This window comes from Typopeltis vanoorti, chromosome 17 (genome assembly GCF_054136105.1).
Source record: "Typopeltis vanoorti isolate ZY-2024b chromosome 17, IOZ_Tvanoo_1.0, whole genome shotgun sequence".
In the NCBI taxonomy this organism is placed as follows: domain Eukaryota; kingdom Metazoa; phylum Arthropoda; class Arachnida; order Uropygi; family Thelyphonidae; genus Typopeltis; species Typopeltis vanoorti.
In genome coordinates, this window is record NC_143565.1 from 73,407,770 (window position 1) to 73,434,414 (window position 26,645).

Consider the following 26,645-nt stretch of genomic DNA (forward strand, 5'->3'; position numbering starts at 1 on the left):
CTAGCTGATCCTACAGGTAGTGCAAGACCAAGGCAACTCGTGGTAAAGGTGGCATAAGCTCTGATCACTAATCTTAATATTTACCCTTATTGCCGAAACACATCTCCAAGAAGGAGATGTATGATGTTTTGTATTAAAGGTAAGGGGGCCACTACCCAGACCGGTTTCGACCTTTATTGAGGTCTCATCAGTGGGAGCCAGGCTAGACCCAAGGTAAAATACTTTCTACATATATACTGTATATATATATATATATATATATATACCAAGAATAATATAGATACCAAGAAATTTTATATACTTGGTTTTAATCCTTTTTACCCAAGTAAGCAAAACAAGCCACTTTTGCCAGTTTTTCAGGTCTGAGGCAACTCGTGGTAAAGGTGGCATAAGCTCTGATCACTTGCCCAAGTATCCCATAATACAAACCACATATCCTTACGGACATGTATAATGCTATGTATTATGGGAAGGGACACTACCCAGATCGGTTTCCCTGTTTAAGTGCGGGGTTACCTCTTCAAAAACTCGTGGAATCCCCCAATAATGAGAAACCCGAGGGTCAAAACCAAGCCGTTGTTCTCCCCAGTAACAGGCTCACTCTGTCACCGAGAACTCTCAGTGTTGGCTCTACCCCGTAGCAGGCACCCCCCCCCCACATACACACACCGAGTAGAGCTGCTCATATTTCATCTGAGGGGTAACAGCAACAGCCTTGCCTCAATTAGCTTAATGGGCAACAGCATTACCATTCATTACCACCACCCCTCAGGACCTGGGTGACAGCAACAGCCGTGCCTCTGTTAAAACTTCATGGGCTACAGCATTGGCATTCATTACCCAAGCTTCCAACCGGTTTCGACCTTCATTGAGGTCTCGTCAGTGGGAGCCAGGCCCAGAGGTGGTGATACCAAGGTTGAAGTAGTTCAGAACTTATTTAGGTAAACTATAAAAAATTTATAGGTAAACTTATATTTACCTATACGAGTTTCCACAAGCTGCTTTGACCTTATTAAATAAAAATCTCCGGATGAGAGAAAGATATAGAAGGTTTTTTACCTTGGGTGTACTATACGTTAAAAATACCAAGAAATTTTATATACTTGGTTTCAATTCTTTTTTCCAAAGTAAGCAAACAAACACGCTAGCCAAGTTTGCGCATCAAACAAGCTTGCTTGTTTGCTTACTTGGGAAAAAAGGAATAAAACCAAGTAATGGTTGGGCATAAAATAACTTAACCTCTTTGGAGGAATCTGTAGCTAAAAACGAATGAGACCAAATTTTATATTGAGACTTTTGAAGGCATGGGGAGATGATTTCCGCAAAACGAAATTTAGTATCAAAAGTCGCCGATAGGGGAAATTTTGGTGCTGGTGGAGCTGAAAGCAGTCAAATACTTGCAGTAAACAGGTTAAAAGGAGTATGTAAATTTTACTGTGCGTACGCGACAGCAGCGCCACCAATTCCGCTTAAAAAGAGATTGGGAAAGTTAAGGCAGTTATTCGAATGACTGAAGAATTGTGCTGAATATGCATCCTACCTTGCCTCAGCGTGCTTTACTTGTAAATTTGTTTTACCTTAAACAGTGCAATGCCGTAGCGGCCCTTCGGAAATTTAGAAGGCTACATAACCTGCATACAGGCCCTATGTCAGCTATAGCACTGAGAGCTATGATTAAGAAGTTTGAAGAAACTGGATCACTAGGAGTTAGACCTGGCAGAGGACGGAAAGCAGTGCAAGAAAGGTCAGCACATTGAAAATCGTGTATGCGTTCCAGGGGACCGTGATTCTGATGAATAAAACATTATTTCCTGTGAGTTCAATCACTACATTAATTTCTGTTTCTCTCGCAAGTTGTTGTTTTAGTTTAATTATTATTATTATTATTATTATTATCATTGTAACGCGCCATACATCCAGCTGGAATGAGTGACGCGGCTGTCGCTTACACCGACGAAATGTTATTATTCCATTTTATCTGCCTTTAATGTAATTATCCGTTTGATTTCGCTCCGCCAGCGCCAAAATTTCCCCTATCGGCGACTTTTGATACTAAATCTTTTTTTCGGAAATCATCTCCTTATGCCTTGAAAAGTCTCAATATAAAACTTGGTCTCATTCCGTTTATTGGTTTTAGCTACAGGTGCCTCCAAAGAGGGAAGGTTATTTTATGGCAACCCTGCATATAAAATTTCTTGGTATCTTTAACATATAGTACATCCAAGGTAAAAAACTTTCTACATTATATATATAGAGAGAGAGTATATTGCACTGATTACCTTTCATCCCCAGCTTTTCGGAAATAATTCTCCACTCTTCATTCATGCTGCAACTTACTACATTTCTGCGCCTTTCTAGGTACAATAGGGCGTTTCTAATTCTAACTGGTATTATTATGTTCGATCATTGATTTTTATGTTTTGAGTTCTTCCTTGGGAAAACCTGCTCACCTACACCACCAATAAAAAATAAATAATGAAGCATTACATTTTCACGATTTTGTTTGGCAAGCGTGTTGTAAATAATGCTGCGTACAGGGAATGAGACGGCAACATTGGTTGTCGTCTCATTCTCTGTCTGTCAAATGCCAGAAGTCCGCGAATGGAATTTTCATTGCATCTTTTCCCTATGTAGATGAAAATGCTCAGGAGAAGAAATGTAGCATTTAACAAACAAAATGAAACGAATGAGATACATTGTATAGCATTGGAAGTGCTGCGTGTGATCCATACGATTGAGTTTTTTAAAGTTAAGCAAGTTGAGCTATTCCATGCAGGAGCTTGCTCTACCATTAATTAATAAAAGTATACTTTAATCATCACAGATAATTAAAATATGATCTTATTGCCACAGAAAGCGAACACTAACAAATAATAGTGCTTATTATTAATTAGCTTTAGAGCATTTACCGGTAAATTCTCTGAATGACTTGTTGGTAATAGTAATACCACTGAGATAATCCTCATACACAACTAATGTTTAGCGCTGTATTTTCCATCACAACGATATCCGAATGAATAATTCAGAATCATTTTGTAAGTCCGTATTTAGTAATCCATCACTGTGAACGGGAAAGTAGTACATTACATATATATAATAGGTAATATCATCTGTTCGTCCATCCGAGGTAATAATTGCTGTTTATGCTTTCCCACAGGGTTATGCTGAATTCTATTCAAGAGCTAGAAATTTGCGATTATAGGAATTTCGTATGCGAATTACGTCACTTTGATTTATTATAAATATAATATCCATCCATTTCATGAATACCCGCCTGTGAAATGTGGTCATGACATTTAGAAGAATTATTTATAACTCAGAATTCCTTTATTAACATTGCTTTAGAATGTAATGAAAAGAGTCAAGGTGGGTCAGATATTTTCTCACTAGTATTTTTTGATCTTTAGTGACAAAACCCTAAACCCTCAAATTGGGATAGCAATGCTGAATTTTATGCATCAAAAATGAAGTGTGAATCCACAGAGTTTAGAAGCACGTTTCTAAAATAAAATTGTTATTATTACAACAACAATCATTAAGAATCATTAAGTTTGTTTTCAATATTCAATATTGATCAATTTATTCAATATTGATCATATGTTCAAAGTCTAGAAAGCCATATTCTTAGTCCTAGTGTTTCTATCAGTTTCGCTTCGTCTTTTTTGTTGGATAATTGTAACGAGGATAGAGTATAAAGATATTATCTTGCAGAATTTAATGACTTTGTCATCGCATTCGATAAACATAATATACATCCAAAATAACGCAGTAAATCATATATTGTAAATAACAGCGTGCACATTTTCTGACCGTAAAATAACCATGAAAATTTTCAGTTCTGTAACCCTTTTGACTTATTAATGAGCATGGGGAATTCGAAGAAAATATGGTATTCTTCTATACCTTAAGCGAGCGTTTATGCATCTTTATGGATTTGAATCCAAAAACATATGACTCTTACAATAATTGATGAAAAAAGGACAAGTACCAAATAGGATTTACCCTTCTTTGTTCAGTAGTTTTCGCTAAAGTTTTCTTTATATAAATATCAAATTTAAACTCCGCACATCGCATTAAAATAAATAATAAGAGGTTTTATTCTTACAAGGCTGACCGGGATTTAGGTAAAGATGCCTTCCCAGGTTATCTGTGGCTATGCTGTACCTTCCCGAATCCAGGAATTGAGTCTGCAAAATAAGGCACTTGTTCTTTTAATGGGCGCGACACCCAAAACTAAAATAAAGTCAGAATAAAAATAGTCAGACCAAAGTCAGCAGAAATACCCAACAATGATCCGTGGGCATTCCTTCCCGCCCACTTCTACAGCCTGGTCACCTGTCTAGGCAGAAATGGGACGTCATAGGTGTGTTCCCTCTCCTCTGTTCTCCAGTGATGATGCGGCGTTCCTCCTCCTCCTCCACCACCACCCCCTCCTCCTTCAGGATCACCATCTGCTGAGTACATGGATATTCGACTCGTTGCGTACGGAGCTGGGAAGTAGAGCTGTTCTCGGCTGTGGCTGAGTCGGGGGTCGCCTCTCCCTCCTTTTTCCCATACACTCATAGGGACTGTGTCTACCGTCTTTGCTGTTTCGCTTTCTCGAACTTCCTCTGAAAATAAATGATAACACCATTCAAAATCATTTGTTTAAGAAATGAGGTAGAATGGAGTTAGAAAATCTCAACTTTAAATGATAGAAACAAAAAGTTCGTTTGAAAAGTTAAGTAATGACACCGTGAGTGAAAGAACACCTAAAAGATGGGTAACAAGTTAGCCAAAATTGTGGCAGCAATGCGACGCGATGACCAGTAATGTTGGCAAAGATTAGTTTGTTATTATGACTAATATTTGCCAACATTAGTCAGCAACTGTAATTAGTGGTCAACATTAGTCATTAATTATGACTAATACAGCAATTGAAATAAGATAGTCAACATTAGTTATAGGATTCAAAAAGATGACCAAAATTATTTTAGTGACTTTAACGGGAATGTATTAGGTATTTCACGTGTTTATTGCGCTAGGTATGAATCGTTCAGTAAAAAGAAAAGCCATTACCACACATAGTATCCGTTTCACTAGTAGACTACGGTATCTGAAAAAGACCGATCGAAAATTTATGTTGGAAAATATTTGAAATTGCTTTTCGCAGTATAAATATCGCTTGATCGTAACGCAAAAGTATTTTGTTATTTCTTTATAAAATTGCAACCGTGAATTAATAAGTGAAGCATTTCGTTATATTAAATGTTCCGTCAATTTTCTACCGAAAGTAATTTCTGCTTAGGTATCTAAACATGCAAAGCTAAATCCAATACGTATTTTCTTTCACTGCAAGTTAAGAGCTTTAGATCTAATTAACTTATAATCTATAACCAGAAATTATCTGATTTGGTGTTTCATTAGACAAGTCTATTTACAACCAAATAAAGGTTGGAGTTTCTGAAATTTAAAGTGTGATCTTGTAATAATTTTCTGAACTTTTAACATCGCAGCATCTGGAAAAATCTGATGTTAATCAAACATGACGATTAAATCAACTGATCCATATGAAATTAAATATTTAACTAGTTTTTATAGATTTCTAGAATAAATATTCGCGCGAGCAAACCCAGTGCAGGCAATTTAAGCCTAAAATCATAAATCTCAAGAGAATGAATAAATTAGATTGAATGCGGCTTATATGCTGTTTGTGACATAAACTGTTTTTCAATTTATGTCACAAATATATCACGAACAAGCCTTCTCCTATCTTAGTTTAAAGTGCCATGTAGTTCCTCAATAATAGAAAAGCGACATTGCATAATATTTGATAAGTATTATTGTATATTTATTATTCGTATTCAAGTAATGTTCCATGCATTTCTGAAATTTGTCCGCTGTAAAAACTGTATAGCTATGTAAATGCAAATTCTGTCAATTTTATCTTAAACCAATTCTATCAAACGCACCATTCAATAGAAATTGAATCGTCCGTTTTGGTTTCTGCCATCTTTCGTAATAATTATACAGAGTGTGCCCATTAAGTAATGAGATTGATTTTTTTTTTTTTTACAGGACAGTTCTTTGAATAAAAGTAACAAACGTGTTTATATTTTTGATAGCTAGAATGTTATAATCGCAGGTGAAACTTTTGATTGGGATGGCGCAGCAGTTTCCTGCCAACCGTTGAAGTAAGAGTGAGTGGAGCGTGTCAGAAGTTGCGTCATGGAGCAAAGAGCTATGATGAAATTTTACTGGAAATTAGGAAAAATGGCTACGACGGAAGTGTACCAAGCCTAAAACAAAGTTTACGGTGATGATTGTTCTGAGCCGTGCACAGGCTGGTTTCTTCAACGTTTAAAGAGGGGAAGGGAATCTCTGGAAGATGAATCACGCTGTGGACGACCAGTTTCTGCGCGGACATATGAAAATGTGATGAAAGCTAGGGAAATTGTTACCCATGGCAGGCGAATAACCACTAACTTTTCTGTTCTGTTCCACAATAACAATTGGTGTCTGTTTCATTTCACGACAACGCTCCCGAGCACTGTGAGCTACCTGTGAATCAGTTTCTGGCTTCGAAGTCGATCTGTGCGACCGAACATCCCCCCCCCCCTCTCTTTAATGAGCAGATTTAGTTCCCGCAGACTGTTTTTCCCTTCCCAAAGATGAAGTGTGCCTTGAAAACTGAACGGTTCAGAGACATTGATGACATTCATCGCAGTGTGACCCAGACACTGAAGGTTCCTAGTTCAAGACTTCCTCCGTGCCTTCGAACACCTGTGCAACAGATGTAAACGTTGTGTGGAGCCGGAGGGAGATAATTTTGAATCTGTAATCGACAATTCCAAATATAGTTCTTTATTTTGATATAAAAATTGTTGTCTCATTACTTAAAGGGCACACTGTGCGTGTGTACATCTCTACAACCTAAATGCTGCCAAAATATTCGTAATATTTTCATATAGAAATTAACATACAGCTGACAAACCACGAATATCATAGAAAAACCATCGTTTCATTTTAAGCGTATTACCCCCCCCCCCAAAAAAAAGAGAGTGGAAACAATAGGTTCGAATCTCCTCTATAATGATAAGAATCCGGCGTCATACGGGGACTAGTATTTTCTCCTTAAAAAAGGGCTTTACATCTTACAATAAGGGTAAATCGGCCAGAAGCACACCCACAAATATCAGCCATATCACATGAATATCATTATTTGCTTTGGCCGGAATTCTAACAACTAAACTCCTCATTTGCTATTATAACATCTCATCGGATGGGATTCTGAATTCTGAAATAATTCCGTGCTAGTTTCATAAAAATCACCAAGCCTGCATGTTATAATAAAAACTTGGGAATATCAAGATCACCCGATTTTTGCAATGAGTCATCTCCCGTCTTTTTTGTTTTCCTGAATAAGACAGCTTAAAGGTAAGGAGCATCATTGCTTTATTGTAATGATGCTTTTCCATTGTTAAAAAGCAGTTCTATTCATCTTAGAATAACAGATCCAGAAAAACTTCATTCTAGCAATATTAAGTATGGATGTCAAGAAAATGTTATTAATCTATTATTGTTATATCCAGATTAAACTGACACTTAAAAAGTCTTAAAATTTACCACAGAACTTATGAGAACATAACCATCGGCATTGGAGCTCCCTTTATTTCTGCCTGGTCTCTAATGAGAATCATCCGTTTATGTACAATCTATATATAAAATAATTTAGATTAATTAAGTGCATATAATTCAAGTTAATTTACATTTGTTATCACAACCGGCCCTTTGTCTGTTTTTGCTTGCTGTTGTGGTTGGCGTATCCGCTCTCCTACTAAGACTATATAGTAGGAAAACGGATATGCCAACGTACAAACTTTGGGGGGGAGGTAGAGAACATCCAAATCAACCATATTCACATAGGAAAGCATGACCAGAAACGCCAGAGGAGGGTACTAACAGGGACACAAACATACAGAAATAACACAAGGCAGTTAGTAGTGTAAAAAACTTTATTAGGCGTAACTGAACAGTTCAATAGTAGTTGGATACATAATATGGTAAACGTGGTTCATGTCTCCCATCTCAGCGTTCGTAAAACGACGCATGTTCTTTGTACGACGTCAAATGAGGACGCCCCAATTGCTCACCTGGAGCGCTGGCGAACAGCGCCACTATCACTTCCGGGTGGCGTTTCCGGCCATGCTTTCCTATGTAAATATGGTTGATTTTGATGTTCTCTACCTCCCCTCAAAGTTCGTTGCGGAATTTTGAACCACCCTGTATAAACAGATAAACTTATGGCACAACAACACAAGTCAATGGACGTTTCGGTCATGATTTCTATCCCGTTTTAATTTTAATTATGGTCCGTTTAACGTGTTAACAATGTATTTATGGTGTAGTTACATAGTTCCTAGCCGGCTATGTGCGCTCTGTCATGATGTAGGGCATCACCATTTTTGAATGCCGGCGATTTCATCGGATCTCAACTCAATCTAACATCCGTGGTATGTTTTGGAACATGCTATGAGACGTATCGATCTCTTCTTTCAGATTGTGGAACGTCTTCAAGAAGCCATGATTATAGATAGGCTCTGATTTCATGAATGTTGGGACGGATATAACGGCCATTATTTATCCATAAGAAGTTGAGTCCAAAAGGACATCTGGAGAATAGTTATAAGAAAGATCGTTTTTTTAATCGATGTATGCTACTGTGCTCTAGAATGAGTGTTATTACGTTCAATGATTTCAAAAAGTGTGAGAGACCGGACCTGCCTAACCTTTCAAAATATTTGATAAACAAGTTCTAAGTTTTTTTCTCCTCTCCAGACCAATTTAATAAATTAACAACGGAATTCCAAAAACACCAGAACAGTGTTTTACAACAGCATTCCTTTGGAGGTTTTAACAGAAGTTAAGAAAGTTCTTATTTTATTAGAATGAAATTTAAAAAAAAAAAAAATTATGAGAGATCTTGGTTTACCTTGCGGGATCTGTTGGGCCGTGGAGTTGGCGTGACGCTTACGTATTAGGATGACGCATGCTACCGTGAGAATTAACACCAAAACCACAGTGGTGCACGCGACAGGAATAATTATCTTCAGTTGCTGTAAAAACTCTTTATCTGACTCCGAAGTGGATGACAGAGGAGGCACGGTAGCTGTAATAAAGTTAAGGGATTTAAATCACTTACATTCCAAGCAGTGAATTTATTTTTCCTTTGTGGTGCTATAAATAGTAATAAAGTCACCAAAAACGTTAGATATCGTAAAGAATACAAAACTACTTTCTCTTAAAATTTCGTATGCATGAATAGGAGTTTTCATAAATTCTCTTTTTATGAATATTTAAAATAAGTGTATTTTCGTTTCTTTAATTTAAATAAAATACTTTAATATTTTACCTAGATCTTTAAGTTATCTCAGTCACATTTTAAAATGAAAAATATAATTCATATAAACAAGCTTCTTCTACAACAAAAAACAACCGTATTAAAACGGAAGCGATATTAAATCGAGAAACTAAACTTTACCTCCGCTAAGCGTCAGAGTTGCAAACACGTATTCTGCCTCTGTAGCCCCTGCATCATTATGTGCAGTCATCAACAAAGTATACCAAGTAGCGGACGACATTTCGGAGATAGTAACTGTTCTTTGTTCTGGTAGAATATTGTTCGATAGAAGGATCCACTCGTGTTGGTCTCGTGGTTTATATTGCACAACGAAGAAAGTAATGGGACAACCACCGGTGTGCCAGCTTTGTAGCTGCACTATGACGAAAGTCGTATTTACTACAAGAAGAGCTTGCTTCTCTGGAGCTACTGGAGCTATAAAATAAAACCCCTTTTTGAACAGCTATTGCAGGAATCTGTAAACATTGCAGCATCGAGATAGCGAAATAAATAGATAAAATATAAATTTATTTTAAAAAATCAATAAAATTAATACAGTATAATTATTTGAATATTACTAAAATTGTAATGACACGTATGCCTTTAAGGTGAACTCTAATTTGGTTCCATTTCATTTGAAAACATCGGTTACCACATTATCTGTTATCATGGATACATTTACTTGAAAGTGTGTAACACTGTTTTATATCCAGACTGCTTATGGGCGTTAAGAAAATAAATAAATCGAAAATAAAGTTCCTATTCTATTTTTTTTTCAAATATATTTTTTGAAATAAATATAAATTAAAATGTTATTCATTGAAAGGTTTCCTTCAATGCGCAATTCCTTAAAAACGTGACTACTTATTGTGTTACTATATATATTCTAAAATAAAGTTCCTACTCAATTTAAAAAAAATACACTGATATAACTTTCATTTATTTATATGGTGTGCTATATTGGAAGATATTAATTATAATCAGACATAGTATAGCGTACTACTTATCAGACATTATTTTTTATTGCTAGATGAGCGAAGCAAGAATGCTTTTCATATTCCCCGTTACCTGTAGAGGACAATGTAAGGATACGGTGTTATTGAGCTATGAGCTCTGATCATGGTAGGAGGGTAACAGCAATAGCCGAGCCTCAGTTAGAACTTCATTGGCTACAGCATTGCCATCCATTACCCTCCCTGGGTACCCATTTCAGTCGCCTCGTACGACATGCATGGGGTGCAGTGGAGCTTATATTTAAGTAAAGCCGTCTCTAAAAATTAAGACGACCTCTAGACCACTCAAAAGTGGTTGAAAGACCGTCTAACCCAGCGTTGGCTCCACTCAGTGACGGGCTCCCCCACCACCGAGCAGAACCGCTCATATTCCAGGGAAAAGCGTCCATCGACGAAGTCATCACGGGCCACGCCGGAGAACACCCTCCCCAGAGACTCAAAATGCTCTCTCAGGGAAAACCCCAGAAATCTAAGCCCGCCCCCCTCCCCATCATCGGGAGCAAAATTCCGGAAGAAACCTGAGAGAGCGAAACTCTCAAAGCTCTGCGTCCATTTAGTTACCTCTTACGACACGCATAGATTTCCGGTGATACTTAAGTAAAGCCAATCTCTAAAAATTAGGACGATCTGTAGACCACTTCATAGTGGCCAAAAGACCGTCCAACTCAGCGTTGGCTTCACTCGGTGATGGGACACCACCCACCGCAACCGCTCATATTCCAGGGAAAAGCATCCACCGACAAAACCCCTCAGCGGGCCGTGCCGGAGGACGCCATCCCCGGAGACTCAAAATATGCACTCCCATGCAAAACCTCCCGAAATCTAAGGCCCCCCCCCCCTCACTGGGAGCGAAATTCTGGAAGAAACCTGAGAGAGCAAAACTCTCGAAACTCTGCGTCCATTTAGTCGCCTCTTACGACACGCATAGATTTTCGGTACTATTCTTACCCGGCCACCACACGGGGAATTTTTTACTCGAAACTATTTTTAATTACTTATATTTAAGAAGAATAGGAATTTTAATCGTATGAAATCAATTCAAAAACAATTTTTCAAATACAGATTTTTATGTCTATTTTTATATCTACTCTATAATATAAAATGATAAGCTTTTTTTGTAACGTTTTTGTGTAAACGTTTTTTTTGTCAAGTTATTTGAAACGTTTTGAAACTCAGGGCTACCCTGAGTGTCGGGTCTTCAAAATTTGAGTCATCAAAGTTCAAAGAGAACAGGCCTACCAGTCCGGAACTCGAGGGATTGGGTGCCGTAGGCGCCATGGGGGCCCTCCTTCGAGTTATCAAAATTCGAGTCATCAGAATTCAAGGAGAACCGGCCTAGCCGTCCGGAACTCGGGGGTGTTGGGCGCCGCAGGCATCAGAGCCCCCCCCCCTTAGTATAAACATAAATTTAATAAAAATGTATATACGTATTTTTAAATTTTTTAAATATCATAAAATATTTACATAAATAGCAATCTACAAATCTTGTGTTTAATATCCATTAATGATAATGTATATCATTCGTTAAAATAAATGAAAATGAAATTACTTCGATTTAAATCATAATATTAATTTTTTCGAATATTCCTGAGTAATACACCCTTTTCATTTATGAAATTTTGTAATTATCTTAATTCTTAAAGAATTTAGATAATCATTTTTATACAGTAACTACAATACGTTATATCCAGTGAATTAGTCATTTATTTAGTGAATCGTTCTTGTGAAATATAACAATGCATTGATTTTAAATATTGTCTCAGACTCAATCGATTATGTACACTTGGCTAATAAAAAATATGTATGCAATTAAAGAGAACAACAGTTCTTTCTTTAGTAGACGGCGTTATAATTTAGCATTATTGAAATATTGAATTACAAAACTGCACACATTCTTTACGATAAGATAGCGTCATTCTAAGAGCAATTCCTTCAAGACGCTTTATACAATACGCTGATGTCTTTTGAGATACATCTACGTGTCCGCAAAGAAAAGAATTATGTGTGAATGAACATCAGGTAGGCGCCTTTATGTGTTAACCCATAGAAATAAGAAGGTTGTATGTGAGGCTAAAGCACCGACCATGATTTCCTTAAATGGCATAATGTCATCGTTAGTGTTCCTATCTCCAAGCCGACTATTCATTCGGAAAATTTATGAAAGTAACACGATCATTACAAAATGACCGGTTTGAATTACCAACGTAGAGACTCACAATATCCGCATTAAAACACGCAGAATAATACCTTTTCTTGGATGAATAAATAATAATACAAAAACGCAGTTTCTTATGCCAAACACCAAACGAAATACCTGCCATAATTGTAATAAATAACTATAACTTTGTTCGTGGCAATGCACAGAGAAATTTTAATTTCCTTTGATGATCAGCGCATAATAAGAAAACCAGAGTTAATTTCAACTCTGAAATACGAGTAGAAGTGTACATGGTGCAGATCTTAATATAGGAATAAAAAAATGAACAAATAACTACCATACTGAAAAAAAGACTAGATTTTAGAAACAAACATTAGCAATACATCACTTTCAAATAAGTCAAGACAGACAAACCAACTATAACAGGTAATCTTGAGGGTATGGACTGTATCTTTTTACCCCTTCAAAGGAAAAAAAAACTAATAAAAATATATATAAAACATTGCTTTTCGCAATAGAAAAGTTTTTTCTTTCGTTTTTTTTAGATTTAGAAAAGTTATTTTCTAAATCCTATTCTACAACAAGGGATGCCATATAACAAAATTAGTTTAATCCTTTATCTAAGTGTGAGCAAACAAAGTTTGCACCTGAAAGTATCTTCAGGACTGGGGTAAGGTGATACAACACCAGGGCAACTCGTTGCAAAGGTGGAGCAAGCTAACATCACTCCTATCTCAGTATCTCCTATAATGCAAAACATATCTTCTCCTTGAGGATATTTCTAATGTTATGCATTAAGGGAAGGGCCACTACCCAGACTAGTTTCGACCTTTATTGAGGTCTCTTCAGTGGGAGCCAGGCCCAAGTGGAGATACCAGGCAGAAGCATTAGCAGGCCATCTCTACCTATAGGAGTTGCCAAATGGTGTGCCACCCTTTTTTAATAAATTACTCTGGATTTAGAGAAAGATGTTGAAAGTTTATTTTTCACTTGGTTAGAGTATAATAAAATTAGTTTAATCCTTTATCCAAGTGTGTAATCCTTTATCCAATTAGTTTACCCAATTAGTTTAATCCTTTATCCTCACTTGGATAAAGGATTAAACTAATTTTATTATACTCTAATAAAATTAGAGTATAATTTTATTATACTCTAACCAAGTGAAAAATAAACTTTCAAGGGATGCCATATTTTTGAAAATTGAAGAAGAAAATGAATTGAATTTAGGTTCGAAAATTCGACTGAGATGGGTTGGTAGACATTTTAAGAGAAAACAAAACTTGGTTGAGCTGTCTGGAATTCGATCCCTGAAGCAGCAAGGAATTATTGATGCGTCTTAGAGAAGCATCTTACTTTAGTGTTCTTATTGTTGAGTTTCTTGGTTTTATGTTGTCAGTCACAGAATGTTCAATAATATTAGGTATGTCACAGTGCTACACAATATTAGGACATCGTTTATCAAAGGAATGTTGTTTGTTGTAAATAGTTAGTAATGTAAACCTGTAAATATCTAGTAATGTGATTATAATGCAAGCCTATAAATAGCTAGTAATGTATTTATTAGTCAAAGCTGAAAAAATTCTCTAGAACTCACTTATCTCTCAAATACTGTAATGCTTGTGATCCTAGTTCATTCAAAATGGCTTTCAGAGATTTTAACATCATTTTCTCTATGGACTCCTACTGGACAATTTAAGATTACGTATCTCTCAATAAAATTAAAATGTACTTCATTTATGCATTCAAAACATAAACCAGTCTTAAACACAATCATAAATATACCGATGTCAAGAGTAACGATGTATTTTGTTCGAAAGATTTGGGTTACAATCCTATCTTTAGTGCAAGAAACATTTATTCGATTTTTTGACTGAACACGAATTCGCGATACTTACTTGGAAAACATGAATTGATAGAAAAAAGAAAGACCGTATTCTTATATAAATAAGAATACGGAAAAATTCAAGTCAACCAACAGTGCTCAGCCATTTTCTTAACACGTCGATGAAAAGTGAGTTGAATAAATATGCTATGTATATTGAACCGTTGTTATGTACATTAAAATATGTTGATAAACTTTTATGTACATTAAACTGTTGATTTTAATGTTTAAAATATTAACTTAATTTATTTCTAATAATAAACTATCTTCATTTATTTTAATTTAAAATATTCATTTATTTATAACCGCAAACCTTCTTCATTAACTAGAATTAGAAATATAATGTTGTTCATTACCTGTAGGTAATGTCTCTGGTTCCATCAAACCATGACAGGTTTGAGTCTAATGAAACACCTAGAATAACCGAATTTATCATTCGGTTTTTGTAAGCCTTTTACGGAATTCGCAGTATTCGAGAAACATCATTGTGTGTTAGCAACATTTATTTAAGGAATAACAAAATTCCATATAATAAAATTAGAATATTTTGGGAACAAATTACAATTAAAGTATGAGTGCAAGTGAACGATTATCTCCAAACACTACTTGCGTTTGAATTAGGTAGAATAAAGCTTGCGATCAATGGGAAGTAGACTACAAATAATGTAATTTAAAATGAGATGAGGGTGGTATTTGGATAGGACGGCTGAAGGATTGATATTCAAACAGTTACACTAAGCTGGACAACACATAATTCCAATCTGAACTTTGTCAGTAGGCAATAATAAATTTAGTTTAATCATTTATCCAAGTGTGAGCAAACAAAGTTTGCGCGTGAAAGAATCTTCAGGACTGGGGTAAGGTGGTACAACACCGGGCAACCCGTTGCAAAGGTGGAGCAAGCTAACATCACTCCTATCTCAGTATCTCCCATAATGCAAAACACATCTCCTTGCAGATATGTCTAATGTTATGCATTATTAAGGGAAGGGCCACTACCCGGACTAGTTTCGATCTTTATTGAGGTCTCTTCAGTGGGAGCCAGGCCCAAGTGGAGATATCAGGCAGAAGCATTAGCAGGTCATCTCTACCTATAGGAATTGCCAATTGGTGTGCCACCCTTTTTTAATAATTTAATCTGGATTTAGAGAAAGATGTTGAAAGTTTATTTTTCACTTGGTTAGAGTATAATAAATTTAGTTTAATCCTTTATCCAAATGTGAGCAAACAAAGTTTGCGCCTGAAAGTGTCTTCAGGACTGGGGTAAGGTGGTACAACACCGGGAAACTCGTTGCAAATATGGAGCAAGCTAACATCACTCCTATCTCAGTATCTCCCATAATGCAAAACATATCTCACACCGTTTGGCAACTCCTATAGGTAGAGATGACCTTGCTAATGATTCTGCCTGGTATATCCACTTGGGCCTGGCTCCCACTGAAGAGACCTCAATAAAGGTCGAAACTAATCTGGGTAGTGGCCCTTCCCTTAATGCATAACATTATACATATCTGCAAGGAAATGTTTTTTTTGCATTATGGGAGATACTGAGATAGGAGTGATGTTAGCTTGCTCCATATTTGCAACGAGTAACCCGGTGTTGTACCACCTTACCCCAGTCCTGAAGATACTTTCAGGCGCAAACTTTGTTTGCTCACACTTGGATAAAGGATTAAACTAAACTTATTATAGTATAACCAAGTGAAAAATGAAATTTCAACATCTTTCTCTAAATCCAGAGTAATTTAATAAAAAGATGGCACACCTTTTGGCAACTCCTATAGGTAGAGATGACCTTCCTAATGTTTCTTCCTGGTATCTCCACTGGGGCCTGGCTCCCACTGAAGAGACCTCAATAAAAGTCGAAACCGGTGAGATTGCTCTCTTAAGGTTTTTGCTTTAAGGGAGCAATTTGAGTCTCCAGAAAAAGTGTTTTCCAGCATGGCCCGATCAGGGGCTTTGTCGGTGAATGCTTTTCTTCAGAATATGAGCGGTTCTGCTCGGTGATGGTGGTGGTGGTGGTGGGTGGAAGGCCATCACTGAGTGGAGCCAACGCTGAGATGAACGGTCTTTTGCCCACAATTGAGAGTGGCCTAGGGATCATCCGAATTTTTGAGACTGCTTTACTTATTCATAAGGTCGAAACTAGTCTGGGTAGTGGCCTTTCCCTTAACATTATACAGATCCGCAAGGAGACCTGTTTTGCATTATGGGAGATACTAAGATAGGAGTGATGTTTTCTTGCTCCACCTTTGCAACGAGTTTCCCTGGTGTTGTACGATCTTATCCCAGTCCTGAAGATACTTTCAGGCACAAACTTTGCTTGCTCACACTTGGATAAACGATTAAACTAAATTTATTATAGTCTAACCAAGTGAAAAATAAACTTTCAACATCTTTGTCAGTGGACAACTACAAAGGCATCATTATATTCGTAAAGTCAACGAAGGAGGCTTGCTGTTATAAATAAATTAAAATGCAAAATTCTTTAGGAAGAATCTTCAAATTGGAACTGTGTTTAGGTTGGAACTATCCGTTCATATGAACTGTCACGTAGCAAATACCGTTAAGTGCGAGACCATGATTTTTTTAATAGTTCTATATTCAACAAGTGACTGTTTGAACGTTAATGGACTGCCGTGCTGCATCGAGGTATCCTTTCGCAAGTGATATGGTAGATAATCTAGTGATGGTATCATATCTTTTAGAACTGGTTGGAGGTAATTATGCGAAATTCGTTAAGATGGCATTCGTGTGTTTAGTGTATTTAATATGATATCTATATAAATGTCCAAGTGTTTATGTGTTATAGGCGTGGATTTGAAATAATACTAAGAAGAAGAGAAATTAGCATGCTAACTTAGTTCAGCCGATAACGGCAATTCATTCGGCTGGAAACATCCCGTGTGGAATTCTTTCCAAGAATATTTCAACCGAAGGTTAATTAGTTAACTCCATAAACGGAGGCGAAAGTGTTTTTCCTTCCCAGGTAGGAGCCCATCCATACAAGTACAGATAGGATAAGCCTCCCTATTACAGCATAAATCAGGTTTATAAATTACCTTCCCGTGACAGGCAGGCAATTAAACGTAACACGTAAGAACAAGATGAAAATAAAAATAATATTTGTATTATAAAAGGAGAGTGGAAATTATCTTTTAATTGTATCCGTGGTATAAACTTATTTTTGTATACTAATAAAAGTTCTGATCTTATTTTTGCTATTTTAATTAGAAAAGAAAATTAAATTATGACATTACAACAAACCAAACTTGTTGGAAACCGAAGTTGGATGAATGTTTCAACTTCTACCTTCGTGTCGACTCCGCCACTAAATAAATAGACATCATAGCTTTATAGCAGTAGTAGCCATTAGATAAATAGTGCAACCCCAATGATAAAGTACACCAATTATCGTACCTGTTCCTTCAGTTCGCGCTGAAATTACAGCACTTGGTGGACCTCTCCCAGCGTTGTTATAAGAGACAAGATAGAACTGATATCGCATTCCGCATTGCAGACCACGGAAGGTATAACTGTTACGATCTTCCGAAAGCTGAACTTCCTCCCATTCCTGAGATTCCGACTTCTGGAACAGAATATAACCTAACGGAAAGAAATAAACATTCGTAAGAGCGAAGGCAGAAAGTGGCACCACTTTTATATACGTTCGTACGAGAATATTTTATTGGTGGTTTTCCTCCTGCACAGAAGGGAAAAAAAATTTTTGCCATACAAGAAACAAGATAAGTGTATTATTTATTGCATGTCTCGTTTCTCGGTGCTAGTGCTACTTGAGACGGACTGAAAGGATAAGGGATCGCATCACTTTCTGCTTTTAGTGCCACTTGTACCACTAGTAATAGAAACGAGTTTCGATCTCAAGTACCGCGACTAGATTAGAATTCCTTTTCGTAGTAATCAGATAAAGGTCTCCCGTGTGGTGTTATTATATTACCTTTCAGTTTTCTGGGAAGCATTTTTTTATTATTCTCTTCCTAAAACGATTTCATTGACCCACTCGAAAAATTCGCGATGTGGCTTTACGAAGATATTGAATCTTTTAAATCGATGTAGCTGCGGACTTAATTTCATTTCTCAGATATTTAGGATCCACTAAATTCAAGATCGAAGTTCGGTTAAATATGATTTATTTAAATTTAAGTAACTCAGTCTACGGAATAATCCTTATGGTTTGAAAAAATGAGAGCAACGGTTAGGTTTAAATGTTCTTATAGTTTTGAACGTACCATCTGGAAAGATAACACTAATATAAAAACCAATATAAATAGAAAGCATTTCAATGTGATCTAAAATTTTGTTGATCGCTTTTTATCATGAAATAACGTCATAGAGACAATGACGTCATTGATATCATCACGGTAACATGTACACAAAATTTTGCAACCGAGAACTTGTTACGGTATGTGTGACACCATCCGATGATACCCGAACGTTTAAATATGAGGACGAATTATTAGCTACTACAATTAAAAAAAAAAAAAAAAGGTAGACACACAATGAAGAGTTTGGACATCCATATGCACACATGCTATCAATAATTTTATTTTCCGAATACGTTATTATGTATACTCGAGGTTAAAATCGATAATCTGTTGGTTCGATCGATGCTGTCTAAGCCCCATCACAGCGTGATGCTCCGTTGCAGTCTTAGTTGCTCATATGGTTTATTTAAACAGTGATGTTATTTCCTTGAATCTATCGGAAAACTGTCTTTTACCTTGTTTATTTCAAGCATTTCTGATGAGTGATAATTAATTTCTATGTAATGTGCATCATACAATTTATAATTTTTAATTATACGCTCTAATTTAGATCATTTAAGGCTCTGATAATAATCAAAGTTCCCACATATTCTGTGAGGCAGGAAGATTCCATCAAGTTAAATGTGTACAGAAAATATAGACTGAGATATTATAAACAAATTCTAAACCCACACACACACATTAAATCAGAATAGAATAATAGAATGTTTCATTATTAAAACAATTGTTGAAATATCCACACTAGTGATTGTTGAAACATTTAACATTAGGTATTTGGTTCTTAGTGTATTGTTGTAGTGACGAGGAATGCATTACTGAATAGAAATAATGCATAACATAATTTTACAGGCATATTTACTTTGAAAACAGGGCAAATATACAAACGTTTGAGATATTTCGTAATTGATTTACTTCGGTTTAATTAATGAAAACGCATTAGTATGCTAATGTAGCTGATTACATATCGCAAACAGTGGAAGAAAATTTATTTCTTCTTTCCAAGTCCGAAGAAAATTTAATTAGAAAGTTGGTTTATTTCAACCAGAAAACTATTTTGGTTATTTTTCATATACTTTGGGATTATTGGTAAAGAACGAGTTCACTTAATTGCCATTACTTAATGGAATGCACTTAATTTATCTTCCATTAAACCCTAACGAGAATGAAAAGCCACAAAAATGGGTCTAATTACGAGGCTGTGTATGCTTTTACTTTGATATCTCCCACAAACATTGATCGGTATCGGGGAATCAATTAGTGATAAGGTCGCATGATTCCGTAATGATAGGCTTCCATGGAAGTTATTTCTAGAAGAAATAAATGTCCTTCTGATTAATCCTGGAGTGATAGAACGTAATTGATAAGTAATTACTGTCATTAAAGGTTTCGAACCGCTTTTATGACAATAAGCGCTGTGTGCTGTCATTCTTGGTTGACAACATGGGCACTGCTTTCCTTGTGGCATTTCAGAGTTCGGATGCACAGTCGAACTGATGCAGCATAAAACAAAAGAAATCCAGGAATTTATTCTCTGTTACTGGGCAAGCTTTCAAGATCAGCTAATAATATAACGGTTCCTAATCTTCAATAATCGCATCCTATGTTATTGAGAACTGGCACATTGCTAATAATATTGCAATGTATTAGTTTTGTAAAAACAGAAACGTTTAAAATACAACTATAATAAATATTAAATAAAGTTTTTTTTAATAATGTCAAGCTTTTCACATAGACATCAATTGTTTATTTTTTAAAGAATGTATCAGTTGAATTTGCGATAATGAAAAAATATATTTTCAAAAATGTAACAATTATGTATATAAAACTATGTCAATTATTTATCTTTCAAAAAAGTAATAGTATTTTCAAAGAATGTATTAATTATTTATGCATCAAAATATAACAGTTGTATTTTCAAAGAAAGTATCAATCATTTATGTCTCAAAAATATAACAGTTGTATTTTCAAAGAATGTATCAAAAATATAGCAGTTGTATTTTCAAAGAATGTATAAATATAACAATTGTATTTTCAAAGAACGTATCAAAAATATAACAGTTGTATTCTCAAAGAATGTATCAAAAATATAACAGTTGTATTTTCAAAGAATGTCTCAAAAATATAACAGTTGTATTTTCAAAGAATGTCTCAAAAATATAACAGCTGTATTTTCAACGAATGTATCAATTATGTATGTCTCAAAAATATAACAGTTGTATTGTCAAGGAACGTATCAATTATTTATATATCAAGAATATAACAGTAGTATTTTAAACAATGTAACAGTTATTTATCTATTAAAATATCAAAAATAAATAAATAACTGTTACATTGTTACATATATAAACAATTGTAAAAACAATTCTTCATGCATCAAAAATATAAGTTATATTTTCAAAAATATAACAATTATTTATCTATTAAAATACAAAAATGAAAAAAAAAATAATTGTTACATTGTTGAAAACAAGAACTCTTAAAAAGTAATTGTATTTTCAACAATGTGACAATTATTTTATCTAGTAAAAATAAATGTTTATCTCTCAAAATATAATTCATACGCTTTTAATAATGTAAAATTATTTAGTTATCAAATATATAACGATAGTTTAGCTTTCAATTGTTTAATTTCAATAATCGTTAAGCAAATATTACCATAATATTAGCTAAACACAAAATGCAACTGAGTAGACTAATATTATAATAATTATAAATAATACTGTGATCAGTATTTTAAATAATATTATAAATAACATCTCATGACAGAGGAATTGTTATATGTAGCTTTATATATAGAACGGCGTATGCAATAAGCTGAGAAGAATTTATGAAGTATACAGTGCGACATCAGCTGCACAAATTTTAAAAGTAAAAATTTTTAACAAAGCCATAAATGTCTCGTTTCTTTACCTTCTATAGTTTCCTTTTCTTTGTGGTCCCAAGCAACATGTATTGAAGATGGTGTGGAAGAAACAAGTCGTAATATAGGCGCTACAGGAGGGTCTGTGAAGGAAAATTATAATGATTAATGCTGATTTTCGATGTTCTCTTAATATATGTTTTAAGAGCTGAAATATGTTTGTTAAATTTCATAACGAGCATTTTTTGCAACATTACTAGAAACATTATAAAAGTAAAACAAAATTTATGAGCAAAAAATATACCCTAATTCATTATAAAACAAGCGAAAAAAATAGTGAAAGAATTCAACAAAAACAAAAAAAACTAAAACTAAGAAATATCAATACAACTTAATGGGGCATGTTAGAAATGCACACGTAAAGAATAACTAAGCAAGTTTTTCATCATAAACCATTAGGAAAAAGACAAATTCGTCCTTTGAAGAGGCTTGTCGATGGCAACTGAGGTGAGGCCGGAACAGACCAGAATAGTCCTAAATCCTTGACATGTAAGGTTGATGATAATATCAGTACAAGGATAATAAAATAAGTATATTTTATGATACAATTCTGACTGAATCTCGCTGAATCCTAAAATAAACAGAAGAATTAACATCTTATTAGAAATTGAACATTGAGCTAGCGCCTAATTAAATCGAATAAAAATATAGTTTTATTCATCATAAGATGATGACTACAAGAAATTTGTAGTACACAGAATTGTGTACTACAAATTTCAACCTTAGGCAGAGCTATTTTTACGATGATCATTTTCAGACAATTTTGTAGATGCGGGGTTTTTCTCATTCCAAATCAGTAAAGTCTGCAATACGAATTCTAGTAATCTTCAAAGAAAATAAAAGGAAAGATATTATTTTTTGAAAAAAAAAAAAAAGATGTTTGCTGTTATGAGAGTTGAGAAGAAAAAACCGAATGGTATAAAATGAAAGACAAAATTAGTGACTGGATTTAGCGAATAAGAACACTTCGTACAAATAGAGCCAATTCTGAAAAATTAAAGAAGCACGCAGAAATGGGCATGAAATCAACTCATATTATTCCACACTAATTATAGGCTGAAAAATATGGACTGAACATCAAAATAAAGAATGGAAAAGTCACGGACATTTCACAAACCGTAATTGAATTCAACATTACAAACCCAGAAAAGTATTTTTTTTTAAATTTAGATGACAATCTATTTTTGAAATGCATATCTAATCGAACATTGTTTCTATTGAAGAAAAGAGTGAAAGTTTCGATATTGATAAAAGAGGCACACGCATGTTATGAAGAAACAACGCGCACACAACAGCGTCAGATCAGACATCTTCATTACTAAAGAATAAAGAATAACTAAAGAATACTCCGAAGTCTTTGAGTCAAACTTACAGGAATGATCAATGAGCGAGTATAACACCTACTAGGATAATACATAATAAAAATACAGAAAATTGTTTCTTCGTTTAAATATCTATCATTCGTACGTTAATCCATACAATTAATTCAGAAATGAGAATTATAGCACGCATTGAGAAGCAAAGTGTCAACAAACACAATTTCTAAACGTCTTTTAAATGACAATCTATTAAAAATTTTCCGAAGGATAAATAGTAACTAGCAAGAGTATGTTGATCTAATGATGAACATAATGCGAAGCGTAAATTTCATATATTAATAAAACTATGTATCCAAAAAAAAAAAAGTCATGACTGCTAATCAAGTAACGTCGGACTCACTAAGTAACAATGCAACAAACTAAGTACGTGATGTATCTGTATTTATTCTTAGAAATAGATATTAATCCCATAAAAAAGTAACTTTTACTATGAAACAGTGTTTCTCGAACTTCAGATATCCGTGTACCCCTTCTTAAATTTTCATTATTACTAAGTACCCGTTATGAAAATAATAATAATAATAATAATAATAATAATAATAAATAACGTATATTTCATTGTAAATGCCTATTTTATTTGAATTTAGAAGAACATGTAAACTAAAAATATGATTTATTTTTAATATAACAAAATTTATAAAGATACTATAAATTTTTATAAATTTAACTAATTTATCATCAATGAGAGGAATGAAATTTGTTATGGTGGAATAAAATTTCAGCAAAATTTGGCTATATTTTGCCACTCTATGACTAGTCTACAGATAGCATACACTAGAGCAAAGAATTTAGACGATGGTATCAAAATCCAACCCGCCACTATAATGGACTACCGCAGACTCACAAAGGAGCTAGACAATAAAGGTGTGCAATACCACACCTTCACCCTTGACTCCAAGAGGAACCTGAAGGTGGTTCTCCGTGGAGTATCAGAGCACATACATACAGAAGACATAGCTGCCGATCTCTGATACCAAGGCCTACCACCCATCAAGGTCAGCAGAATGACCAAAGCAGACAAAAGTCCAATGTCACTCGTCTTAGTAGAGATCCACCAGGCATATAAAAATATATATGACCTAACTTCAATTTGTGGGCTAAAAATCAGCCCAGAACCACTATGAAAAAGAACCTCGTCAAGACAAGTGCCACAGGTGCCAAAAGTATGGTCATGCCCAGAGATTAGGTAAAGCAGAATACAAGTGCTTAAAATGCGGGGAGAGCCACCCCCACATATACCTACACCAAGCCAAAATCCATCCCGGCTAAATGTGCAAACTGCGGGGGCCCGCATCCAGAAAACTACATAGGATGTATACAAAACCCAAAAAACAGAAACTCACAACAGAAACAGGTTTCTCAGAAACTCACATTGCACTAGCGCTGACACAGTTCGATTCCTACTGTCTCCCCCTCTTCATGAAACATGCAAGAGGTCAAATGGCCGGCAGGCCCCACCCGCAATGAGGACCAGTGGTGAATTTGAGGTTTTTTAGGGAGGTAGGTTTTCAATCTGTGGCTACGTGAGATGCTGATACTCCTTTCCCCATTTAGTAAACGCTACAAGACTAAATATTGCTAGTAGACCAACTCAGTCTACAGGATTTTCTACTGGCAGGCCTCTAGCCCTGCATGATTTTATATTGTTAGTAGACCACTTTGGTCTACAGGATTCTTTGCTGGCAGGCGCCTAGCCCTGCTGGATTACATATACTGCTGTCAAACAATTTCTGCCTGCAGGATATCGCTGCTCGGATATGGAAAACATCAAGCAGCAGATACAGATCCTCAATAAGGAGCAGTCCCTAGAGGTACTGAAACTTATAATAGGCAAGCTAGAATCTGACTGGCCGGGTTTTATAAAGCAGTACATTCAAACTAGCGATCAGGATGGAGAGGTACTTCTCGGGGTAACTGGTGTCACCTCTGAAGAAATCACTGCTGACCTTATGAGTCGGGCCTGACCCCAGTCAAAGTTAGTAGGATGCTCAAGTCAGATAAACGGCCAATGCACTAGTGCTGATAGAGATTGACAAGATGCAGAAAAAGATTTATGAACTGGCCACCATCTGTGACCTCAGAATCTCTACTGAGCCGCTAAGGAAAAAAGTTGTCAGCTGGGCAGTGCCATAGATGACAAAGGTTTGGCCATGCCCAAAAACTTTGCAAGGCCAATTTCAGGTGTTTAAAATGCCACCAGGCCTTCATTTGCATCAAGCCAAGATCCACGCCAGCTAAATGCGCCACTGTGGAGGACTTCACCCTGCCAACTACAAGGGGTGCATTGCACACCCAAATAACCGCGGGTCAGCAAACGCTTCCCCTACTACACCCTACAGAAATGCTCAAGGCAGCCATGCAGGTCGGCCACTGGTCCAAACAATCTCCACTCTAACAACTCAGGAAAGAAATCAAGCTGCTGCAATGACCAAAACTTATGCCGAGGCAGCACGAACAAAGGCTATCCCATCCCATGAAAAAACAAGCTCTAATCTAACTTCTGTGTTAACTACCTCACTAGCTGCCATGCTATAAGAATTCAGCATGACAAATCCCTCACCATCCTCCACAAAAAGATTCCTACAAGGTACCCACTCAATTTTGACAGCCCTCAACAATGAATAAAAGAAAGTATCAGCCTAACTCGCCCATGATTACTGCATAGAATGCAAACGGACCGAGCAACAAAATTCTGGAATTGCAAGAGTTCACTCAGAGACACAATCCTGACATAGTATTAGTTAATGAAACACATTTCAGGCCAGCTAATAACCCTAAATTACAGAACTACCTTCTGTTCAAACCAGACAGACTCACCAGCAGTGGAGGAGAGACAGCCGTTTACATTAAAAACTACTTATGCCACAACGTCCTAACCAATCCACAAACCAAGAATCTAGAGATAACAGGCGTTGAAGTTCATACTAAAAATGCTGGCAGTATCAAAATCTATGCTATATACAATCCACCGAGCATCCCATTACTGGTAGCTGACTTGGACTCCATTCTTGGCTCCACAGACGTACTCAACTCAAAATTCTATTGTCATAGCAGGACCCACAGACCCCACCCATCACAGCCCATCTGGAAGCTCAGACGTCCTTGACATTGTCTTCCTCAGAAACATTGGATACCAAGATCAATTGGAAACATTAAACGAACTCTCTTCCGACCACAACTCCATTCTGCTTGAACTCAGTACACAAGAGCAATTTCCTCCTCCGCACACTTTAATATCTTGGGACAAGCTTTCCAGAATTCTCCCAGAGCACATTGGCCCAGTCCCTGTTATTCATACTAAAGAGGAGATAGACTTTGCTGTAAACAACCTAACCAGTCAAATAAAAAAAAAACAATAACATCGGTCATGAAAATCACAGTCTTTCACCCTAGCGGTCGGATCCCTGAAGAAATCATGGACCTAATCAGATTAAAAAACATAGCCATGATACAAGAGCTCCTCAAGCCAAAACAACTCTGAATAATTTAAACAAACAAGTTCGCGAAGCACTTACAAAAACATCGAAACCATGATTGGGAAACTAAGCTGTCGAACGTAAACCCAGAGGACAGATCCATCTGGAAATTCTTGAAAGCCATCCGCACCAAAAGGCAAATTATACCTCGT

At 35.8% G+C, this 26,645-nt stretch overlaps 1 protein-coding gene across 1 annotated transcript in view; it reads right to left on the minus strand.

Annotated features, from left to right (window-relative positions):
* Window positions 1-4,141: 4,141 nt before the first annotated feature.
* The window catches only part of LOC150097490 (cell adhesion molecule Dscam1-like), a 231,674-nt gene continuing 209,170 nt past the window's right edge, over window positions 4,142-26,645 (minus strand). Inside the window, exons 18-23 of the mRNA XM_090407226.1 lie at window positions 21,629-21,721; window positions 17,853-18,038; window positions 9,521-9,814; window positions 8,972-9,148; window positions 4,284-4,610; window positions 4,142-4,187 (exon numbers count right to left, since the gene is read on the minus strand). Coding sequence (XP_090263352.1) covers window positions 4,321-4,610; window positions 8,972-9,148; window positions 9,521-9,814; window positions 17,853-18,038; window positions 21,629-21,721 — 1,040 coding nt within the window. The 3' untranslated portion in view covers window positions 4,142-4,187; window positions 4,284-4,320. The remainder of the gene's footprint in view (window positions 4,188-4,283; window positions 4,611-8,971; window positions 9,149-9,520; window positions 9,815-17,852; window positions 18,039-21,628; window positions 21,722-26,645) is intronic.